Source organism: Phaseolus vulgaris, chromosome 9 (genome assembly GCF_000499845.2).
Source record: "Phaseolus vulgaris cultivar G19833 chromosome 9, P. vulgaris v2.0, whole genome shotgun sequence".
Lineage (NCBI taxonomy): Eukaryota > Viridiplantae > Streptophyta > Magnoliopsida > Fabales > Fabaceae > Phaseolus > Phaseolus vulgaris.
Window position 1 is genome coordinate 24,800,398 of NC_023751.2, and position 19,451 is coordinate 24,819,848.

Here is a 19,451-nt window from a genome sequence, read left to right on the forward strand (position 1 = left end):
AAAAAAAAACAAAAAACAGAGTGAGTCCAGAAGGCAAGATAGTGTGACAGTGGGAAAGAAGAGGAAGCGTTGTCGTTTTAGTTTTAGCGTAAAACGCTAAACCCTTTGAGCCTGATGTCGACCTCCGAGGACCCAAATGTAACAACGGCACAAGAACCAGAGCTAGAGCCAGAAGCAGAAGCAGAGGCAGAGGCAGAGGCAGAGCTAGAACAAGAACAGGATCAGCAATCAGAAGAATGGGAGACGATGGCTCGAGCGTGGCTCTGTTCCTTCCCGGAGGCCAAGGAAGTGAGCATGGCCGAAGTGGAAGCGTGGATCGACTCCAACCTCGCATCTCTCCCCGAAGGCCTCCGTTCCATGCCTCGCCCTGATCTCTCAAACCGACTCATCTCCTTCCAGAATTGCATCAGACTCCCCAACCAGGTTCTAACCAATTCCACTTTTCCTTCAGATCTCGTTTCCTTTAATCGCACGCGCCGCTTCTTCTGTTCTCTCTCTCAATTTGTTACGGATTTTGGTCTTTCAGGAACGGGAAGCGAGTCAGCTTGATCTTCCGCACGCGCGGTTTCAGCGCACTGACCAGTGGATTCCGGTGTATTCGTGGCTGGAGACTTTGGATAAGGAGGAGGTGGTTAAGTCCAAGGAGATTTCTGACTGGCTAACGGAGAACCCTAAGGTCCAAGAACAGTTGTGCTCTCGGCATTCTCGATACCATTTGATGCACTACATTAAGAAATGCCATCTCAAGATATTAAAGAGAAGGGATAAGAAGAAGGTATCCAATTCCTTCCATGTTCATTTTATCACATTGTGGTTATCTGGTGCTCTTTTGATCCTTTGCATCCGCGTTTCCCTTTAACGAAAGCTCTAAAACCTAATTATCTGTATCATGGAATTGAAGATGGTTTTAATGTTTATCATGTGTGAAATTTTTGTTCAGTGTTGACTTCGTATGTTTGTTTACTTCACAGGGTGTAGAACAGCCTGACAAAGACTCGCCGTTGAAGGTTCAGAAAGATGTGGTGATGAAACACCCAGCTCCCCTTCCAAGTATGCTTTATTCATCTTACCTCTAAATTGTCTATGCTTTAGGCGGTGGAATCTTTGTTTCTTTTGGAAACTTGTTTGTGGGAAAAATTATTAGATTGCTTTCAAATAAATGCAAGTGTAAATCCTCGTGGTAATCAATTTAATTTTGTGCACGTGTAACATAAAAGTCAATAGTATGCTATGCTGACAATTGTGGGATAATGGAGCAAAGCAGCCCAGGTTTGCTACTGGACTCAAATAGCGGAGCCGTTTCAAATAGTGGCCGCAATAGTTGTTTTTTCACGTGCTATAGCCCTGATACTGTGATATAGGCTTTAAAAACTATTTTTTTATCTGTTTATTTTTTTGGGTAAAAAAATCCACACAAAACTTATCTCTGTTTGAACCTCTATTCCTTCTTTGGTTCATACTTTATAGAACTCTTTGTTTTCTCCCGTGTTCTGTTTTTTCTTCTTCCTTTAGACTTTCATAGTTCACATTCTACTCTTTTCCCCCCTAATTTATTATGTTCTTTTTCTATTAATTTCATTAATATCTTCCACTTTTGACTTCATTAATATGTTCTTATTTCTCCTACATTGATGGGGATTGTGTTTGTAAAGTGTGATTTATTGTTCATCATAAATTCCTTTAAATTCAGGATTATTTTTTTTTACTTTTTTATTATGTGTAGTATAAATTATTTAATTTGCATCATTATAATATTTAAAGTATCGCTCCTCCTGCTTCCAGCTATCCTGCTAGCGTTTTCAGAGTTAGCCGTCATGCTCAGCTATTTGAGATTGATAACTTTGACGTGTGATAAATTTTTTCTGTTTTCAATATATTGTGGATTGAGCTACTGTGTAGGGTACAATTTCCATGTTTTTTTCATTTTCCTGTAGCCTTTTACAGGCTTTTGTGTCAGTTTATGTCTGGAAAGTGTTGTGGGAAACCACTCTTAGTTGTCTGAGGAGGGAAATTGGGTGGGTTAGTAGATTATTCATGTTGTTTGATTCTGTTTATGCTCTTATATTTTTGGTCTATCTCCATATCCTTCTCTGCTGACTGGACTAGTGAAAATAAATACTGTAGATTTGTTTTACAAGGTTTGTGAGATTATATTACCCAGAAATGACATTTTCTGAAATGTTTTTCAAAATTCAGATCATGGTAGAAGTATGTGATAGAAACTAGTGAGCGGTTGTTAATCGTTCGGTTGTAAGGTTACTTCCATCCTCGTTTCCCTTGCAATGAGAATGCAGCATCTCTTATCATCTAATTAACAATACTATCCCTGGAAATGCAGAATGTCCTAGGATATCGTTCAAAAGATGTTATGACAAAAATGGGAATATCATATTTCAAAATTCTTTTTTTCCAAGAATAACTTAAATGATCATTTATCAGAAACAGCCCAACTTTTTCATTGGAATCTGGAGTTTAGTTCTCTTTACCAATTTCATAACCCCTCCCCGTATATTTGTTATTTCTACTATTATACTTTCAGAACTGCACAAATTGTATTCAAATGCTGCACTCTAGAAAGTTCCTATTTAATTTCTTTGTTCTTTAATTTTTTTATTTCCATTTCTATTCTGGCTCGTTTTTCATATTTTGAACAATATATCTCTAATTCTGCAAAATGTCAGACTGTAAAAAGATTGTGTAATTTGAATCGTGCATGTGTTCTATGAATTATTCTATAATGCTTTTTATTTATTTATACTTGTGTTATAGGTATTGATCTTTGCTCCAAATTTTCCAGGTAGTTCTGTAAGTAACCTGCCCAAAGATAGTGATTTATACTTGGCCAAAAAGAATGAAGCCTATCGTAAATATGAGATGTAAGTGAACTAGCAGATTTTCTTGGTATGGCTACGTAGGTATTACCAGTTTATCAAACTCCAGTTTTCCTCACATTAATTTTGTTTCAGTTTAGTGGAGTTGGAGAAGCTACTTTCCCCCACATTCTCAAAGCAACCTAGCATATAGATCATGAGTGTATGGTGTCTGCAGATTGTCATTCACTGTGCAATGCTGTCGCTCCTAATTATTTAACTTGGTAGGTGCCTATTCTCTTTACCTGGAATGGTAGATCATAGTTGTTAACCTATGTAAAAAGTAGTGCAGAAGAAATATTTTTATCATCATCTGACCATTATATCAACTTCAGAAATGAGGAATCTGAACTGGTCTAAAGTTTCCCAACATTAGTAATTAGAGATTTTTGTGAGCTCCTGTGAAGTGATGAATACTTGACAGTAGTTAGGGTTATTCTTGGTCAATCAATATAAATTATTACACGAATTATTTTAACCATTGCTCCAATTGCTTGTCGTAAAAATTCAAAATTTGTACTGCATACATAATGTTAATCATCCCAACCCTCGACTCATAATGGAAACAAACCACTTGTTTAACATGCTTCCAATACTTATAACTGTAAATCAATGACCCAATTCAACTTTTGATAGTTATGAAACAAATTTGTAAATTTAACCCAATAAATTTTCACGGCGTAGTTTTGTTATTTATTTTAAACTCCTTAACCCTGTCTTAACATAATTCCGAGGATAATTCTGGATATATTGTTAAACTTGGCAATGCCGCCTATGCTTTTTTTGTGGCCGATGCTTGTTATCATCCTTTGCAACAAATTGAAGTATCAACTATTACCTGTGAACTATGTGTCTTTCATAGTTTCTGCAATGGGTCCTTTTGCAGACATGTATTAAACAGGGGCAAATGTATATTGAACTCCTGGAAGTCATCAATTGTAGAACTAGTCCTTAGGACATGTTTATTTTGGAACACGAAGGCTGAAAAAACGGTGCTGTTAATTTTTCATTGTGTATATTATGCTTTATGCAGAGGAAAAAATTACAGTAAAATGGCTATGAAAAGCCATCTGTTATGCAGGCCAGCTCCAAAGAAGAGGTTTGCAGAACTAGCAAAGAGTGGATTTCATACTATTTTGGTGCACTAAGTGGTTTGTTGTATATTGCACTGTGTAAGAGAGTGCATTCCGGTGGTTAGTGGTTATAGGCAGATGAAAAATATTTCTACCTGCACGCCATCTCTCTATAAAGGCGTCTAACAATCCTTTGTATGTGTGCATATAGTTAAGCTTGACAATACCGCTATAGTTTATATGCAACCATGAGGAGCACTCATTTTATTCATTTTTCTCCTATGAATTTCAACTCATCACAATCCTACAATAACCAACCAAAATAATATTAAATTTCTAGTTTACAAAAAAGTTACCTTCACGTATCATATTTCAATATCACATCATTCCATAGTTGCCTCATCATATGGTTCTCATGACTTCCCAACAATAATCAATCCATTGGCCTTTTAGGATGCACTTCATCCTCCAGATCGGGTTGGGATTCAACCTCCACATTTTGGGCTTCTTCAGATTAATCTTCAGACTGTCTCTTCCTGCACCTCTATATCTTCTTCTGGCACCTCCATATCTTCTTCTTGTACATCCATATACAACATGAAAATACATTTTTATCCTTCTTGTGCCATTTCCATAGAATAACTTCTGGATTATGTAATCTGGAAACGCATTTGAAAAAAGACTTTTGGATTACATAATCTGGAAGCTAAAAAAAACTTTCGGATTATATAATCTGAAAAGTAATCATGCATATGAAAAAAGGTTTCTAGATTATCCGGAAATTAATTATAAATTTAAAAAATGACTTCTGGATTATGTAATCCAGAATATTATGGATGGACATTTTTGGAAATACGAAAATATATGGAGGTGAGAGAAGAAGGTATGGAGGTGCAGGAAGAAGCCTAATCTTTAATGTGGTCATGTTTATAACATGTCATCTTCTAACTAATGTTATCGGTCGTACACGATTTCCTTGTACACTTCATTCCCTAGTTTTCACCTTTTTTGCACATGCATCGTTACAATTAATACAAAACACTTTATTACACACTAAATCAAGCACTCATTCAAGAAAAAACATTGGAAAAATAAAACCATGTTTCGAATAGACTTTCCAAAACTATTTTCCATAATTCCAAATCCAAATCCAGAAGCCTATCTTAGAAAGTCCATTCCTGAAACATGTTTCGGAATTCCATTTCTTGAATTCAATTTGCCCTGCACTCTCAATGCCTTCCGGATATATGATTCTGCAAAAATTCTGAATTAAAGATTTTGGAAGTAAAAATAAAACAAAACTTAATTCATCTTCGACAAACAGCGACTCCAAACCTTACCACTAACCATCAGAATGCATTCTTACACACTGGAATATACAACAAAGGGAGGCACTGCTACGCTAGGGTTTATTTAAAACCTCCTAAGATGATTTTCGTCATTTCAAGTTTATGATGGGATCCCCAATGTTTTTCCTATATTTATTTCATATTTTGTTTATCAGGCCTAACAAAAAATATGTCTCATAAGAAACATGTGTATGTAAAGAACTCGTCTAAGAAACAATTTTACTATAAGTAATACGCAACCAAAATGTGTTCCTTTTGTGTTAGAAAGTTGTATACCTCTTATCAAAGTTGAGGTGGAACTCTTTGAGATGTAAGTTGAGATTTTAATTGAAGGTTTGTTGAACTTTGTGAATAAAGTATTGAAGGGAGATCTATCTCTTGAAGATTTTTTTACGCTCAAGTAAGTTAGAACTTATACCTTAGATAAACATAATAATAATTTAGTGAATGAGATTGAAAGCGAAGAATAAAGCTATATTTATAATTTTTTAGATTTAAATTAATATTGTGTTAAATATATTTTTCTTTCATGTACTAAGCATCACTTTCAATAAGTATCCATTAATTAGTTTGCCGCCAAAACGCAAGAATATACAGAACTATTTTAGAGAATATAAAAAATGACAAATCTTAATTAATTTATCAAAAATGATATCTAAATTGTACGGAGTAGACATAAAAAGGCTAGTCAAGTAGTCTAAGATATTTGGGTAAAATAGAGTAGTTATTTAGGTTTTGTAGTGTAGGATGGGATTGTAAATAGTTACAAGAGTCTTACTAGGGTTTAAAATTGGGCTGATCCAAACTCAATAGAAACCCTAGGTTGGTAATGGGAGAAGGTAGGTGCACATATTAATGAAAACAAGTTTATTTACCATCACTAAATAATTTAAATGCTCAAACTTATGGTTATTTACATAATTTTGAATATACAAGTGTGACACTAAGATAACCCGTGATCACATCCCACCAGTTACATCTCAAATATTCACATCAACAAATAAAAACACAACTAAATTATAACAAACTAATTACTGTAAATTTCATTTTAAAAACTAATTTGTGTAATATTAAGTTAGATTTAGATTAACCTTTTTGAAGATAATATTATAATTTAGAGTAACAAAATTTATGGGATATATTATATCATTTTCTAACGATATGTTATTAGATTATATATAAGTATTTAGTCACTCATTTAGTTCTCCGTATAAAAAAATATGTCAAAGATACTATATTAATTATAAATATTATAAAAGATCTAACTAGTTTTCAAGTCTTTAATAAATTTAGGTATTTTTAATTGAAGTTTTATTAAAAAATTGACATGTTAAGTATTTAAAATTATTATATTTTTCAATTGAATTTTTTTTTCTCTCATTGATATTGTTATCTTACTTCATTATCTTTCTTGCTTAATGTGAGATTGTGTGGTTATTAAAAAATGATATTATGACCATAAATAATTTTTATTGTTTTAATAAAAGAAACATGTTGGATAATCAAATCGTCATATTCTCTTATGACTTTCATGTCATCACGTATAACAATCAAATAATTATCTATCGTCCGATGACAACAACGTCATTCTTTTGTTAACCAATATATTTTCAATAAAATTAATAAAAATTATTTATTGTTTTATATTAACCGTAATATTATTTTATATTAATCACAAACTCATATCTCTTAACACGATGAGACAATTAAGCAAAATAAGAATGATGTCACTCACTCAATTAATAAAAAAAATTACTCAAGTTGGAAATATAGAAAAATTACTCAGCTGAAAATACAGAAAAATTAGAGTACTAAAGAGATAAAAAAAAATTAATAGAAACTCAATTAAGAAATATTCAAATTTATAAAAAATTAAAACTGAATTAAATCATAATAATATTATAATTACACTTAAAAACTCATTAAATAGCAACCAAATTTAGAGATCAACAATAATTAATCACTATATTACTAAATTATATACTATTTTAGAGACTAAAAAATTATTTATATCTAAAGTGGTTTTTATGATTAATAAAAATTTATAAAATGATTTATAAATTGATATCTAAATTAATTATCAAGATTTTAACTACTAATAGCTTAAATTCAGAGTTAGTCTCCAGAAGACTAATAGAGACTAATTTAGAATATAAAATAGTAAGTAGGTAAAACTTTGGGAGACAACTAATGGTTTAATATCAATTTAAAAACTATTTTATAAATTTTTATTAATAGTATAAATTATTTTAGATACCAATAATTCTTTTTAAATTTATAAAATAATATCTAATAATATCTAATTTAGACGAATAGTAACTAATTATTTTGATTTCTAAAATTAATTTTTATTTAATAATTTTTTTTAATGATATATAAATAATTATAAACTTTACTTGTAGTTATTTTATATTAAACTATATAAAGTTTTATTTTTTTTTTTCTAAATGTTGAATTATTTCAATTTCCTTGTGTCACGGGTTACAAAACCTGCTCTAATCAATTCTTAATTTTCTCACTTTCCTCAATTATCAGTCTTTAAACGTGTGAGGCACAATTATGTTTTAGATTAGAATACAGAACAGTGCTACTGGGAAAGGAAATTTTATACCAAAATGCTATCAAGACCTATGAAGCTTAGACACTTCTTTTAAATTGCGTGTCATAGACACCGACACCCATATGAGACTTGTAGGACATGCATATGTTAAGTGTTTAATTCAAAAATTATTTGTTGGATTTCTTATAATTCTAGTACGGTTCTAATACAATTTAAAAAAAAATATATTAATTTTCTAAAAACTCATAAATTTTTATTATAATTATAAAAATAAGAAACAAATCCTTTTGAACCAGTCATTAAAAATATCTTTCTGCTCCAAAAAATAATCTGAAACAACTTATGCACATAAATCTTTATTGTCAATTTATATAATTCATAATTATATAATATATAATTATTTTAGATACTATACGTATTTTCGTTTCAGTATTCATCTCATATTTGTATCAGACGAAGACTAAACAAGTAACCACTAAAATCAAGTTTCCTTATTATAAATTTACCACGAAGAAAGTGAAGTGCATTGCATTATTTTAGCCTACACTAAGGTTTTTATTATAACATATTAACATAATACTATTTTTAATTAAATACCAATTTATTGATAATGTTTTAAAAGATTTAATATGGACATCCAATCCTTAAGTGTTAAAACATTAAGAACAATATTTTTAAAAGCATATTTTAAATATAAAAATCAAATTGCAATTTTTTAAAAAACAATTATGACAATTTTAAATTGAAACGTGCATTTTAAATTAAAATACCCGTTTCATTGTCCCATGTTAATTAATTCGTGATTAAAACAAATAGGCTGGAATATATAACTTATTTTAAAAAAAAAACCTTATATTATCTACAAAAATACTTTTTTTCTCTCCATAAAAATTTAGCTCCTTAATTTTTTAAATTAGAGTAATATATATCATCGACTATTAGCAGAGTTATCAAATGATCTGATTCGACTAAAATATTTATTTTAAAGTGATCTAATTCATTTTCCAAATAGGTTGTAATTTTTTTTTCTAGTTCGACTCTATTTTGGGTCAAGGAATCATTTTTACTCATTTTTATTTTTTTCAAATAACAAAATAAAAAATCAAATATATTTTAAATTTTAAGTTATATTATCAAATTTTAATTTTAGATATAATTATGTGGTATAAAAATATAAATTCCTTAATATGTGTCCTACAAAAATAATATTATTCTTATTTTTTAAATATAAAAATTATTTTATAAAATGAATAGGCTTGGCATAAATTTATTTAAGCTAACAGATTAAACAAACCAGATAAAAAAAAACATCAAATTCACTTTAGGTAATAATTTTCTTAGTCTGTAATTTATTTTATGAAAAATTTAAATCGGTTTATTAGATTGAGTCTATTTTGATGTATACAAATAATTACGCATAAAAAGGAAGATTACAAGTTTTGGGCCTAGAAGTCAAAATAAAAGTAATGACATCATACAATAAATACTCTAACAAAATAAACTTGACTACTAATTTATTGTAACTTGTTTTCTTATTATGAATTTTAATTTTTCTATTGAAAATAAATTCGAAGGGTGAAGATTGGGTATTTTTCAGGGAGCAAGCTTTCAGTTGGTTTTCAATAAAAATGAGAAATTCACTTGGAAAAGACTCTCTTAATGTTTAAGTCAGTAGAAGTACAAATGTGATGATAAGTTCTTAACGGTATAAGAGTTAAGAGTATAAAATAAAATAAATTGTACTCCCTCCCTGAAAAGTAGGTATTTTTATAGATTTCTTAGGTAGCAACGCTTGGGTTGTCCATATGATTGTTATTTATTACTTCATAAATAGTCGATCATCAGTAAAGACTTATTAAATAGGTCATTTTATTCAAAATTGCCATTAATGACAATGAAGACTCGATTAGGGGATGTATCACCTGAGCTCTTTGACATTTCCAATCTTAAGGCAGGTAGGTACACAAGTCCCCCCAGCTCAGAAGTCGATGTGATAATTTGGTGATGAGAAACCAAAGGATGAACGAGTTATTGAGCATTCAGATTCATGTCCTAATGTGCCTGGTGATGGTTGGGAGAGGTGGTTTGGTTTTAACAAGCCGAGTAGGTTGTTCCGCCTATATTATTTATTTTTGAAATAATAATAATAGATATGTATAGGAGTTTTCTTTTCGTGACAACGCATCATTGTCGTGGCAGTTAACATCACATCTCCTTAATTTGACACGAGTATTCCTCTTCTCAAATCATTTATTGACGTCTTTTGAATAGACATTTTTGGCGCTTTTATAGTTTTCACTTTCTCTTTTGTTGTTTTCATTTCTTCTTCGTAGCACTTCCCATGTAACCATCTTTTTTCACACAGTTTCTTCCTCTGTAAGGTCTTTGCTTTTCGCATTAGATACATTCTCATGGCCTCTTCATTTATACCTTATGCTTCCTCTGATAGTTCCCTTTCGTCCCCTCATAACCAGAACCCCTTATATAGTGAGTCTTTGTCGATTCAGACTTTGTCTAACCGCTTGGAGGGAGTCTTTGCCTTGTAAATCATCCTTCAACTTCTATTGTTCTAAGGGATTGTGGGGAAGGGAGGCAGACCAAACAAGGTGCGATTTCCAATGAGGTTTTTAAGAAACACAAGGATATATTTACTCCCATACCCTATGAAAATTACCTCTAGGTTTCTGGTGAGGTACATGTGTATCCCTCGGAGTTTACCTCTCTTTGTCTTGTGGAAAAGCTAGTTAGTGTTCATAGTTTTTCTACCGATAGGATGAAGAAGTACGCTAAGAAAAAAGCTTGCAATGCAGAGGATAGGGTTTATCTGAGTCTTACCTGAGATGGTTTGAGCTTTACTTATGTTTGTGTTTCCATTAACCTCCTTCGAAGGTTGGATGCTAACCATGATGAACATAGCCTCAATCCAACTTCACCCTAACAGTTGGGCATTTTTTAAGTCATTTCAACTGCTTTGTGAATATTTGCACATACAACCTATTGTGAATAAGTTTATGTACTTTTATGAGTTAAATCAAAACCCCGAGGTCGATGGGTGTCTTTGAATGGTGCCTAACTCGGTTCTCTCTTCACCATCTACTCCTCCTTCAAAGGTTTCAAGACCCTAGGAGGAGGATCTTTTACCACATTGATGGTTTTGTTAAATTTCCTTTATATTGGCAAAAACTCTACAAGTTTAAGTTCAAAGTTGAACACCTTCTTAATGAGTAGTAGAAGTCGGACATCTCTGTCCTTAAGGGTTTTCCCCGACCTATCAATAGTCGAGGTCTTCTAAAGATGCCTTTGGTTAAGGACCCTATTGCCTCTTCCAAGGGTAAGACCCGAGTCTTAAGATTTTTTTCATGCCTTCTATCCATGCTTTCTGACTTTGATTTTCTGCATGCAAAACTCATGGGTTAAGGGTTTTAACTTCAGGGCGCTTCGATCCGAGAAAGGTGTTCCTTCTCTAGGTAAAGGGGTGTTATCCGATTTCAACCCTTCTAAAAGGACCAAAGTAGTCGCCAAGGGTATCTCCTAATAGGTTCTGGGATTCCCTGCGAGGTTGACTCATCCGTGCAACTTGGTAATGATACTAAAGTGATACAACCCAAATAGCTAAGCAGATGACCAAAGACAAAAGAAACACTTCACACTTTGATCAGTCATCTTAGCATTCAAGACAAGGCTCCACCAAATGCCAGAAGGACCTCAACAGAAGAAAGATTGAGCATAAACCAAAGCATCATATGTTCTTTCTTTTGGTCTTCTTACAAGACAAATTTTTGTAAATAAATTAGACTCGCTTTAAGCTAGAATAGGTTTACATAATAATGAATTAATACTAATTCTAATAATAACATGTGAACTACTAAAATTTCAAAGTTAGAAGTATTAGAAAAAAATTGAGAAAGTGGTCAATAAGTCCCAATCAGATCAAATATCATCATGATGATAAATTTAAAGTAATAGTGTTTTGAAGTGTAAGACAGAGGAAATCTGGCAAATAACCTGACATAGGTGTAGTGAATTCAACTTTAAATTTATAATAGACTGTACAATTCATATGCTACAAGGATAACTTGATCAAATGCAATGACAGGCTACCAGTATCAAATGAACCAGACACAAGATGATAACTTTATTGCGTATGCACAACTCCTTCCATCTGGGCAGAAGAAATCTCGTTTACAGATCACAGCTTAGGTATGGTTATCATAACCCTGTATCTCGGCACGTTGGTACCTGTCAATCTTCTGAATCCTCTATAAATTATTCAAGCTTTCACAGAAACAAGATTCCTTGTGAACCAAAAATTTAACGTGACATTGCACTCAGGATAAAAAACTGATGCAATCTATAGTGCATTCATTCCCAATCAACCATCCATCTCAACATCACAAGCTTTGCTTTCTTGATCAACTGGTGAGCTGACAGATTCCAACAAAACATCCATTTTTAAGGGGGAGTGTCGAATACTGTATTGGAACATAACCTGAAAGTGTAAAATTGCAGCATTGTTGTAAGCAGAACCTCCAAAATCAGATTGACAAGCAAAATAAGCAAATCAATTAGATAAAATTGTTCAACTCCTGCATTTCCAAGCTGAGCATTTACGGGTCAGTCTCAAACGAATATTAGAAAAAAGTCACAAGCAACAAAAAAAATCAATTTCATAAATTCTTCTCTCAGGAAACTGACATTTTCTTTTGCCAAGAATTGAGAAAACCTACAAAAATTTCTAGCTAAACTACCACTATGCAGTACTAAACAGATTCTGTAATCCATAACATAAATTAAAGGAAATGGGTTCAGTGTGTGTGTGGTTGGAAAGAAATGCTAATACTACTACTGGTCAAGTGACACTTTTGGAGTTCATTGGGGATAGAATTGTTTGCCTGCCTATCTTTCTTGTGGTATTCAGCTAAAGGTCTTTTCAGGAAGAATGTCTTGGATTAGTTTTTGAAGATACCTTATCCTCTTGAATTTGCATCTCTTTTCTTTCTTAATAAATTCTTTCTTTATAAAAAAAAAAAAAAGGAATCATCGCAAGTAACAAGCGGTTGAAGAAATTATAAACTTTTTGACAGATCATAGCAATAACAGAATAATCGCAAGGCACTATGTAAAATAGAACAAAAATGAGAAGAGGAAAAGAGAGGATAAACCTTAACATAGTTAAACCTGTGAATAATTTACCACTCATAAAGCATCTAAACTAGACACATTAATATTTTTACAAGGGAAATATCCAACAACACTAACACTTTGTTTGGATAGAATGATGGAATGTGAATAAATGGAAAAGGAAATAAAAGAAAAGATATAAATGAAAAAGGAGATTATTTGAAGTGAAAGAGAGTGGAAATAAGTGAAAAGTGATGATTTTTTATTAGTCATAATTTTATTTATAACTGTTTATTATTAGTAATTATCTATTATTATAATAAAAAAACGAAGAAAAAATCTCATAATTGATGATGTAAACAAATAATACTAATCAATTATGTCTTCACCATAATCAATTATGTCACCTCTTAACCTATAAGTTAGAAGTCAACCTGGCTTTCTATTCAAATCTCACCAATACAACAAATAAACTTTGCACCATGGGACCCACATAAAAATCAGCTCAAAACAACGTACATCACCAGAAACAAACACTCAACTATCGCACATCAGCGCCTCTTAATCGTCAGCAACAAATGAGAAAAAACAAAAGCATAAAGGTATAAATATAAGACCCTTAAACTGAATCCTCAAATAACCAAAAACCCAAATCCTTGAATTTTTGTTAGTCATAATTAAGCACTAATTATTAGAGTGAAGGCAGTAGGTAGAATCTAACCAAAAATCAAATGGTATATCTATTCTTATTATAATTATATTAAACCAAACTACTAATTTATTCCTCCAAAGATTGTGACATTAAATAAGTCTTCCAAAGATTAGAAGTGACATCACCACAGTTCTTCTGTCAAGCAAACTACTGTACATCGTAATAAAGTTAAATTTGACTTGACTACTAATCTTTTGAAGACATATTAATGTTAAAAACTTCAAATTGATGTCAATTAAATCTTTGGACAACTAAATTGGTAGGTAAGTAAATTATATTCCCTTAAAATTGTTTCCTAACATTGTCACATTTTTCACATTCATTTATAATCCATCCAGAGTAAAATTTTAGTCCTTAAATGAAAGGAAAAATTGCAAAAACTTTGGCGTTGTGCTGAAATATTTCCTTACAACCTTAGAGAAACTATCAGCAGAACCACGAGCTCGGTTGGCCTTGCCAAGATAATGTAGATCAGCTTTCTCAAGCTTCCCATCCATCAAAATCAATCCTCCCTCCCCAATTGAAAACCGTATAAAGCATCCTGAATGCAGCCCTGACTGCAAAATTGAAGTTAAATACCAGTTATTTAGTAAACACTAAACAATAAATTAAAAAGTGAGTGTCATGCCTAAATTTCGAGCTTTTTTATTTATAATTTTCATGACTCGAACTCTAACATACTATCCCATCCAGAATTAATATTTCACAGTCAATCACTTGTATCACTTAAGTGGTGTAAAAAAAATCTAATTTCAGGGACTGATGTAAGATTATGAAGTGGCAGATAGTGTCAATTGTTTGAGCCACATAAGTCATAACTAGATTATGCAAGAGATGCCAATTTTAGAGTCATATAGAAACCTCTTTGAAACAAACCTGTTGTATAAAGCTTCCATCTAAACAGCCAAATACGACAGGAGGATCATCCGAAGTGGTCAGTTGTCCATCTTCTTGAAGCTCCAAAACCACCTGTTTGTAAAGGCAGGTAAACTGATTAAGCAATATGATAAATATCACATATGTCAACTACGACGTATCTTTAATGCTCAAGTAAATGGATAACATGCATTTAAAAAATATTATATTTTAGACCTGCTATACATAAAGAGTCTTTAAATAACTTATTACAAAAGGTAAATTTTATCAATTCAACCGGTAGATTTAAATTTCTTATAAAGTAGATCAAGTTTATAAGATAATATCACATAATTTAATAGTTAGATTTATGTAATTTATTTTGCATAATAAAGTTGTTGAAGGTGTCTTTCTAAAAGGTTTGATACCAAGTATGAACTGATCAGAGGGATACGCACTAGTTCATAAGGCTTTCTCAAATATAGGGCAGTGGATTTTGGGAGGATGAAATTTACAGTCTTAAACTCTGGTCAGCCTCGTGTTTTAAATAATCAGTTAAAAAATAACAACATTCCACAATCAGTTTTGAATTAAAAGCGTAATGTTTCCTTAACTAATATTTCTTACCATTGTTATAATCTCCAAAACTATGCTTGCCTAAACCTCTAGAGATGCAGATGAAGAAAACACATATTTCGTTAACAAAAAGGGCAACCTAGTGCACACTGCTTCCCCCTGATGGAATCTAAGGAGGATTGATGTACAAAACCACAAACAGAGAGGGGTTGTTTCCAGGATTGGAACCCATGACCTCCCAAGTCCATAAGGAAGCAACTTTACTGCTGTATCAAGGCTAACACAAAATTAAATCTAAATTTCGTGAAGCCAAGCAATTATACAATCGCGTTTTTCATCTCATATTTGACCATCTAAAATGTAACATGAATGTGCACAACAAAAAAACATCTCGATCTATGACTTTGCAAGCTAAGTATCTGATGTCAAATAAAATTAGAACACTGAATGTAATTATATCTTTTTCTCAGTTTTAAAGTCTTCAAAAAAAATTGTCAAGATTCAAGCCACTTTCTGGTACATTCATTATAAATTTATTAGGGAGAACCAGTGCAACTAAGTTAAAAAAAAAGTATAATAGCCAATGTTAAGCCATCATATGTTCATAACACAATGATAATTTCCATTCTAAACAGAAGGAAAGAGGGAATTGAAGTCGGCTTAAACTTGAACTTAGTAGATGTCTAGGGACTTGTGAAATACTCGGGCGAGTTTCTCCTATTTCTGTAGCATCAGGAGATAAAACAACAAACTAGATGCCTAAAAAATTTAGAAGTGCAAATGCTCACACAGAGTATCTTCTCTACATCTATAAGCAACCTAAAACTGTATCAAAGCAACCGCATGTCTGCATTGGTATCACCTTTCGTAAACAGTTTTGCTTCCAGATCATGATTAACAATTTTCTTAGACGGTAGATGGCTGCAATGAACATGGAGCAAGAAATTTTTTTCTTGAAGTGCTCAACAAGGGGAACCAGTGATCCATACATACAATTTTCAATCTGAAGTCTAGAAACCCACAAAAGCAAACAATATAAATATAAATATAAGCAGCAAAGAAAAGGCATGGAAAGCAAAACAATGATAAGATGAAAAGGAAGCAAGGGAAAAACCTGCTGTTGGTTCGGAACCTGTCCTTTACTGTCCGTGTCCATAACATATTGACTACAGTTCTCATCCTTCCAAACTAATGCTAATGGCGTAATTCCTGCCTGATAGTGAGCATGCCTAAAAATAACATCAAAGCAAAAAATCAACCCAAAATACTTGCCTAAAATGAGAAAATAGAGGCAGGTTTAATAACAAATATCCCATTCCACACAACAAGTTATACGACCAAAAAGAACCATGACTTAAGTTGAAATAACCACTGAAAGATAAACTTCTTTATAAGAAGAAAGAATAAAATAACTTCTTTCATAAGTTAAAAGTAGTCTATGTATAAGTAAATCTTGAAGTTATCTCATTATAGCTTCTCAAAAAGGCGATTTTAACTTATATGAAGCCAATTGTAGCTTACGGGAGAAGCTATCGCATAATGGTTCTTAACAATTTGGCAAAACAATCCATGGCACTGGGCACTAACAGAAAGGTTTGCTTCAAGACAAAACACATAATGAAACAGTACTAATTACTTGTTATAAAAAAGAAGACCATCTTTGACAAAAGGCACCGGTGCCGAATAAGCAGCTTGAAGACCATTCGAGTCACAACCATACACCGGAACCAAACTGAACCTATACTTGTGATAATAAGAAGGAGGTTCACAAGCACCACTTTCTGCAAGCTTTGAATTCAACCAGAAGAACCGAAACTCGGCAGTGCAATCGGACAGAGAGTAACCCCTCCAACAAACCATGTCAATAACGTAATAGGTCTGATCCAGCTACCACCCCCAAAAATCCACACACAACACAAGTCAACACTCAACACTAGCATTAAAAAGTTTAAAAATTAAAAACAAAAACATCCATTCAGTTAGGGAAGTAGTAACCTCGTGAAAGATGCAATCCAATATAGAGTAAGACTGAGAAGAACCGGAATCTTTTCTCCTGGCGCCGCTCGGCAGCGCGGAGGGAAAACGACTCAGTATGGAACCGTTACGCAGACGGCTAATCGTCGTTCCGTTACACGAAACGACGAAACACCGTTTTCCGGAAGGGCGAGCGAATACGAACCTGAAAACAACGAAAATGGAGTTTCGGCTAAGGAGCAACAAATTGAGAAGAGGAGAGGTTGGAGGAAAGTTAGGTAAGGAGAAGAACCAGTCTTGGCCGAGGTTGCTGGGAACGTCGATCATCCACTCGGGGAGCATGAGCTGCTTCGCGAACCACTTGCGAGCTTCCGCGGCCTTTAGCTTCGAGGCTCCGAGGACGTCGAGGTTCTCGAGCGAGTTGGAGCCGGAAGCGGAAGCGGGTTCGGTGAGTTCGAGGTCGAGTTCGAGTTCAAGTTCGGGTTCGGGTTCGGGTTCGGGTTCGGGTTGGGATTCTGGAACGTAGGATTGGGAAGGGAGAGTGAGGACGGTGGTGACTAAGAAACGCGCGTGGCGCTGGGCGTCTTGGCGATTCTGTGCCTGGCGGAGCAGAGACTGTGTCCTGCGCTTCTCTTGATCGGAGATCGGCGGTCGCTTGAACGGACGGCGGAGATCGCTGGGTGCCATGGCACAGTCACTGTTTCAGTCTGAGGGATTCAAAAACGACGTACCAGTTCGGCGCCCACGAGTCGTTTGTGTTTGAATGTATTTTAGGTGTTGTTTCGAAACTTCTGACTGAATGGACAACTCAATAATGGGCCGGGCAGATTATCCTACGGGTTTTATCCAGATAAACAAAATTACTATTTACACCTTCCACATTTACTAAAATATCTCCATTTATTTTTTAAACATGACTCAACTCTTTAACTTGTCCCAATAAGAAAGACTCGTCACAATCATATAAATAGGAACAAAATCCAAGAATCATGTACGTTATTATGCAGTACTCAGAATACTTAATGTCGAATACTAAATCTGACTTGAGCGTCGGAATGTCTTCTACAGGTATATTCGAGGTTGGACTTTGTGGAGACCGAGAAACAGAGGAAGGATAGAAAAGTAAAGAGCTTGTTTGGAGAGAAATAGGAGTGCATACCAACAAACCGAGAAAGTAAAGAAGAAGAACAACTTAACTTTTTTTAGTGTTTGTTCTAGTGTGTATTGAGGAGTTAATGTCATGCATATGTTATTAAAGGAATTTGTACATAAAATTTTGTTAATTGGAACCAGATAAAAGGTGCAAAGAAAATTTTGTTTTCATGTTTTTCTTTACTTTTGTTGTTGTAGAGGTGAGACAATTAAGGTTGGGAAGTATTTATATTTGGAACTTGATTATGAATGCGGGCATGTGTACAAGTTAGGATTTTGTGAAAATAGTGTGTTTACAATTTTTGAAAATGGGTGGGTGTTATGAGATGTATTTAGAACCTTGAGTTAGTTGTTAGTTATTTTTTAATCTTAACTAATATTATCTAATATTTAAAATTGATATATTTTTTAAATAATTTCAAATACTACTAATAGATATCATTTTATTTTTCCTAAATTTTTTGGTAAAACTCTATTAATAATTAATAGGTCTTATAACCAATATTAGATAAATTATTAACAAGATATTATACTAACTATCTATTCAATCTCCTTCTATTCTGGTCAACTCTTCTTTCAATAACTAGTTGTTATAAAATTTCACTTGAGATTTCTAACATCCTTCTTTCAAGAACTAGTGGTTATAAAATTTCACTTGAGATTTCTAACACCCTTATGTGGACACCATCCTATCTTAGTTACATAGTTAAATTGAAGTCTGAGAATGATTGTATTAAATCTAATTATTTTACTATTATGGATGTAGAGAATTTCAACTTAGAACATCTACTTAATTTTTTTTTATATATCACGAGATAAGTATTTAAAATTTTGATGGTCTTTGAAAACTTTATATTAATAATATTTACAAATAAAATGTGTATTTACAACTTTGAAAAAATAATAAAATAATATATAAGTTACAACAAATAAAAGATTAATAAAACATAGATAACTCATTTATAACGACTTAATTTCCCTCTTCCTACTTTGATAAAAAAATATATATTGATAATAAAAGTAAAAAAAAAAATATATTGATAAAAGAAAGTGTACTGTTATGGATGAGACGAAATTCGATTTTCCTGATCGAGATTTGGTCTCCCTGATCGAGGGAAATTTGACCGAGACAAGGAAAACCACCACGGACAGTCCGACCGACCGACACATAAATACACTAACGTTCAAACTAAGGTCAGTGAAGTTAAT

General features: G+C 32.8%; 2 protein-coding genes across 5 annotated transcripts; one reads left to right on the plus strand and one right to left on the minus strand.

Moving 5' to 3' along the window:
* LOC137821485 (uncharacterized) lies at positions 1-4,214 on the plus strand. Of its 4 annotated transcripts, XR_011082818.1 has the most exons (7): positions 1-423; positions 527-775; positions 972-1,050; positions 2,798-2,876; positions 2,967-3,094; positions 3,757-3,862; positions 3,952-4,214. XR_011082818.1 is itself a non-coding variant. In XM_068626095.1 (5 exons), the coding sequence occupies exons 1-5, from the start codon at positions 115-117 to the stop codon at positions 3,022-3,024; spliced, it is 774 nt and encodes a 257-aa protein (XP_068482196.1). In that variant the 5' UTR covers positions 1-114; the 3' UTR covers positions 3,025-3,348. The 4 variants fall into 4 exon arrangements, 1 of the variants encoding a protein (XP_068482196.1); XR_011082817.1 differs by lacking the exon at positions 3,757-3,862 and having other exon boundaries at positions 3,904-4,214; XR_011082816.1 differs by lacking the exon at positions 3,757-3,862.
* Positions 4,215-11,779: 7,565 nt separating this feature from the next.
* Positions 11,780-17,860, minus strand: LOC137821013 (uncharacterized). The gene is made up of 7 exons (XM_068625402.1): positions 17,383-17,860; positions 17,112-17,295; positions 16,753-17,003; positions 16,231-16,345; positions 14,562-14,654; positions 14,099-14,242; positions 11,780-12,341 (listed from the first exon to the last, which is right to left on the minus strand). The coding sequence occupies exons 1-7, from the start codon at positions 17,775-17,777 to the stop codon at positions 12,225-12,227; spliced, it is 1,299 nt and encodes a 432-aa protein (XP_068481503.1). The 5' UTR covers positions 17,778-17,860; the 3' UTR covers positions 11,780-12,224.
* Between the last annotated feature and the right edge of the window lie 1,591 nt (positions 17,861-19,451).